Source organism: Apis dorsata, unplaced genomic scaffold (genome assembly GCF_000469605.1).
Source record: "Apis dorsata unplaced genomic scaffold, Apis dorsata 1.3 scaffold_683, whole genome shotgun sequence".
Lineage (NCBI taxonomy): Eukaryota > Metazoa > Arthropoda > Insecta > Hymenoptera > Apidae > Apis > Apis dorsata.
In genome coordinates, this window is record NW_006263864.1 from 7,564 (window position 1) to 12,675 (window position 5,112).

Sequence of the window (5,112 nt, forward strand, 5' to 3'; positions counted from 1 at the left end):
CTTGACAGAACTACGACACAACTACGATTGGCAAATTGAACGTAAAACGTTTTTTAAAAACGTTAATGAAGTATTGTCAATGTTGAAACGATAAAAACTTAGCGTACAAAATCTGTAATAAATTTTCATCAACCTAGCTATGTCAGCTATTAACTGTTATCAATTTCGTAGAAACTAATTAAACGAACACGTGTTTAAAAATTTCTTTTCCAACTTTCGTAACGTATATATGATATCTCTTTCTCTATTTCCTCGATATTAAAATATGTAAAATCGAGATTATTCAACGATTCGTGTGATCATCGACGTTGCCCAATTTTCTACACGAAAAGTTCTACGTTCAACGGATCGTGCACGATCGTGACTCATGATGGGAAATTTTTCTTTTGATGAGTAATTTCGATTTCGGAGAATTTTCGTTTCTAGAATTTCATAAATTCTGTAACGACGGAACGGGAGGTATTTCGTAAAAAAGGAACGACCTTCGAACGATTCGAAGTATCGAAAGGAGGAGACACTCATCTCGTTAGTGTCCGCTCTACCGTCCAACAAGATGCATTTGTTCTCAAGCGACGTGTCGTTTCTTCTTTACACCGCCGGGACTGGTCTTCCAGATGTGAAGCTGACGGAAATACTTCTCGCATGAACGAATTGAATTCGAGAATTTCAGTGTCGTCTCAGGTAAGAGTGGCGACTTTTTCTACCTGTTTTTTTTTTTTTTTTTACGATTTCTCGGATTTTTGTCATTTTTTTTTTTTTTTTTTTTACGATTTCTCGGATTTTTGTCATTTTTTTTTTTTTTTTTTTTACGATTTCTCGGATTTTTGTCATTTTTTTTTTGTTTTGTTTTAAACATAAATGATATTGTGTATCTATTTATCTATATGTATATTCGATTTTGTAGAGGAAGGCATTAATAATTAATTTTGTTGGATGCAAAAAGGGTGGTTAGACTTTTTGAATAAAATATATGACTAGATTTCTTTTTTTATATGTTCTGTAAGTTTTGTATCTTTTGTATCTTCAATATTGGCCAACGAATTCTTACTTGTTCAAAAGTATAGAAACCGACTATTGAAACTCTTTTTTACATCCAACAATACAAAAAGACGAGTTCTTTTTATATTTTTAATTGCGGAAAGTTGTTAATTTTTAAATGTAAATGCTTTATTTTTACAATTGACCGGTGGAATTATACTTGATTCAGTGAAATTTATTCAAGATAATCACTTGTTTTATATTCATCTTTCCAATCTTTAATTATACAAACATTTCACCGATATCTTTCAATATCGTTTCAAAGGTATAGAAACCGACTATTGAAACTCTTTTTTACATCCAATAATACAAAAAGACGAGTTCTTTTTATATTTTTAATTGCGGAAAATTGTTAATTTTTCTTAAATGTAAATGCTTTATTTTTATAATTGACCGGTGGAATTGTACTTGATTCAGTGAAATTTAAATTTCAAGATAATCACTTGTTTTATGTTCATCTTTCCAATCTTTAATTATACAAACATTACCGATATCTTTCAATACCGTTTATCCTACTTAAAATTCTTTTGTCTCTTACAAACAAACAAACGCGTTAACCAACATATGCAACGCCGCTATACGAATAAAAAATGACTTTCCAATTTCTCTCTCTCTTTTTCTTTTTCTCTTCATTATAGAAGATAGTAACCAAATTTCTAAACTAGTAGGTCAAAGGACCCAACGTCGTTCACTATTTCGTGAACGATTGCGCGAACGTTGCATAAGAATAAAACTAACCATTTTTATTATACAATACTATTATCGAAACACGAGAGAGAAAAAGAGAGAGAAAGAAAGAGAGAAATTAATTCGTTGTCTTTCTTCTCCAAGCAAATCACACAAACTGTTTCGCAACGTTTAATATACTGTATGAATCAAGGATCGACTCGATGTTTGCTCGAGATAATTTTACTGAAAAAAAAAAAAGAAAAACAAAAAAAAAAATTGATATTGACACGTGAACGAAGGAATAATTTACAACACGCGCGTATATTTTTCTTTTCACGTGCTGCCGCACGTTTGGCTGCGCGAAATATTCGGTTCGTGATCGAAGCTTCTATATAAAATGCGATTCGTTATTTAAACTTAACTTCTTCCAACAAATTGGCGATTGGAAAATTATATCGGTTGTTTCCTCTACTACAGGTTTCCAGATACCACGCAACGGGGTAACAGAGAATTGCATAAGGGTACGTGGACGAACGCGAGGGATTACGCAATACGTATATTTGTTCGAGGCAAATAGAAGAGTGAGTAGAGGCAATGAAAAAACAAACGATTCGTCGTCTTCGGGGAGGGGAGGGGAGGGGAAGAAATGGTTCGTTCACCCGAATCGATGAAAGTCACAGATACACGGGAATTTTGATGACCTCGTTCTCTCGAAGAATCCGATACACTAGAAAGATGCGAGTTAAAATATGCTAGGTTTTAGTTTCTAAAAATTCTGAATGAAAAAAGAGAAATACGTTTAATTCCGTTTAATTCAACGATTAGATCCGTTCCGTTTAACAATTTAATTACAATCGAAAAATAAATCGATGATGTTTTTTTTTTTCCTTTTTTCAAAATTTTCTTCCATCTTCGATTTCGAAATTATATCGGCGATGATACCGGGAGAAACTACACTGGGAATTCCTTTGTTTCAACAGTATTTATTACTCGTATTTATTACGAGAAAGCATAGAACTAATATCTCTTTCTCTCTCTCAAAATCAATTTTCTTCTAATTCCACAATGAGAATCACTGATCCGCAACAGGTGGATAACCGCGCGTTACGTAACAAATACACATATAGATACGTACGAGAAGATTTCAAACAAAACCGACCAAGCCATATATAAAATTCGAATGAGTCAAATGCGTGTCGTAACATTTTACTCTTTTGTTTTTCCGATTCTATCGATAACCCTCGATAGACAAAGGAGAAAATTTTGAAAGCTCGTCGCATTTTGTAATTCTTTATTGTGAAACGAGAATATAGCGCGACAATTAGACCGCGAATGTAACGAATTTATCGTACGGTAACCATAGTTACTCTTATCTCGCCTTTCCTACTCACTTCTTCCATAACGTAGACTCGATTATTGACGCAATAAAATTTTAAAATTATGGTAACAAAATCCTATTGGATTATATATATACATTGAAGGTGACATGGAAATTCATTAACCGGACAATTTATTAATTTTCACGATCGAGAGAAGAATGAATCGCGAGCAGAAATAAAATCGAAACGAGCAAGTTTAGAGTTGGAGGAAGCACGTGGCCGTCGCGGCGAGACGGGCAAGCAGTGAAAGTGAAACACGGCTCGAGGTCCACCACGTGGTCCTGACGTTCCACCCACCATTGCAGTATTACAAGTATCAGCTTTGATCCTCGAGCAGCACGGTTCTGCTCCAGATTCGATCGTTCGAACGAGGTTTCGTGATCCGTCGAAAAATCGCGATTCGACGTTTGCGCGTGGTCAAAGTGTCTCTCAAGCGTTGTCAATTTTGTTTGGACACTTTTTCGTTCATCCCTGAAGCTACCTACAGAAGAAAGGCGAAAGAAAGGAAAGAATTTTGCGAGAAATGGGTATCGTCGTCGAGCAAGAATGCAAGAATCGGTTCACCGGTTCTAGTCCTTTCACACGTTCGCATAATCGGCGATAACTCGTGGAACTTTTATAGAAAGTCTCGAACGGTACAGTTACCAGTTTAATCGCGACAAGGAGAAGAAAACGTTCGTGGAATATTTAGAAATTTCGATCGTTTATATATATATGTATATCATTTTCCTGCTGTCATTAAAGTAAAAGTTATTCCGGTGAAATAAAATTATCCGTTTAAAGATCGTTCACAATTCACCTACGCGATTCAACAACAGAAATGGTATATTCAACGTTTTATAAGCGAGGTAATTACCAAGGATGTAGATATATTTTGATCGACGAGCACCGATTTCATTTAATTTCACAATTCAATTTCAAAATTCTTTCTAATCATAATCGTATTATAAATAGGAATAGGATTATAAATAGAATCTAATAAATAAACGCGCAGACTCGATCCAGAGTTAATTACCAATCATTCTCGACCTCGGTGAAAAACTAGACGGCCTCGCCTCTCCGGTTTTCGAAAAATAGCCGCGCAACGTTCGGATCCGGGCAAGTATTTATCGTCTTCGAACTCAAAACAAACTACAAGACTATTATAGATAATTACTTTTCAAATAGACTTTGCCAATAGCTCGTGACGAACACCAACGGCCATGCCCATTGCGACAGATCCGAAATTCGTCGGCCGATCGTCCATTTCGAAACCGATGGAACACCGCTGCTAGCCAATTCCCTACACGCACGAGGTCGTAACAACGTGAAAATGGAGCACGAGGGGAAATATCTAACCACGGATCCACGTCAAAATTTCGAGTGGTCGGTGGACAGTCACGGCCGATCTTTCTCCAAGTTTCCACCTGCTCGACCAGTCTCGATCGATCCAAGTAAAAGACCCGACTCTTTCCGATCTGGTTTATCTATATTATCCTGCTCGCGTCGAGCGTGTTGAAAAGTGGAAGAAGTGAAAGTGTTCGAACAATCGGCGTTACACAAATTTCCCGCCAATAATTCGAGAAAAGCAAATATCCTTCTCGGTTGCTGTCACTCGAACAATCGAAATGCACGCGTGAACGGAAAAGGCGCGAGCTTATAAATGCTTCTTGTGACGGGACTTTCCAAATTTCCTTGAACGTAAGCAGGTTCAAGTAGATAAATTGGCCAATCGACAGATACCATTTAAACCGAATCTTTCGATACGGTACGAATACGAATCGCCTCGTTAGTCGCATTTTTCTCGCATTTTCCTGGCGAACAATCAGTTACGTGATGGGAATCACGCGGATAAGTTCGAGAGTTTCGCGTGTCGAATAGTCATTTGACGATTTCCTCCGACTTCTTTTCACGAATTCTGCTCGGTGGCTCGCGTCGAACTGCATGTCGAATCTATCTCGAAACTTTACTGGAAAAGTTGCTGCGAACGTTTTGTCTCGAAAGTATGTATTTCTTTCTTTCTTTTTTTTTTTTTTTTTTTTTTTTT

At 36.5% G+C, this 5,112-nt stretch overlaps 1 protein-coding gene and 1 long non-coding RNA gene across 7 annotated transcripts in view; one reads left to right on the top strand and one right to left on the bottom strand.

The window, feature by feature from the left end:
- LOC102673171 overlaps positions 1-2,747 on the bottom strand; it is a 7,419-nt gene extending 4,672 nt beyond the window's left edge. Inside the window, exon 1 of the long non-coding RNA XR_422640.2 lies at positions 2,726-2,747. This is a non-coding gene — a long non-coding RNA (uncharacterized LOC102673171). The remainder of the gene's footprint in view (positions 1-2,725) is intronic.
- LOC102672862 overlaps positions 446-5,112 on the top strand; it is a 7,334-nt gene continuing 2,667 nt past the window's right edge. For 2 of the 6 annotated variants that reach the window (XR_004151418.1, XM_031513656.1), the window contains exon 1: positions 446-681. Coding sequence is in view for 1 of the 6 variants with exons in the window: in XM_031513656.1 (XP_031369516.1) it covers positions 643-681 (39 nt within the window). In the remaining 5 variants the exon portion in view is untranslated. Of the gene's footprint in view, positions 682-2,184; positions 2,289-4,259; positions 5,069-5,112 lie in introns of those variants that run through there. The other 4 variants (XM_031513658.1, XM_006622233.2, XM_031513657.1 and 1 more) reach the window with 3 other exon arrangements.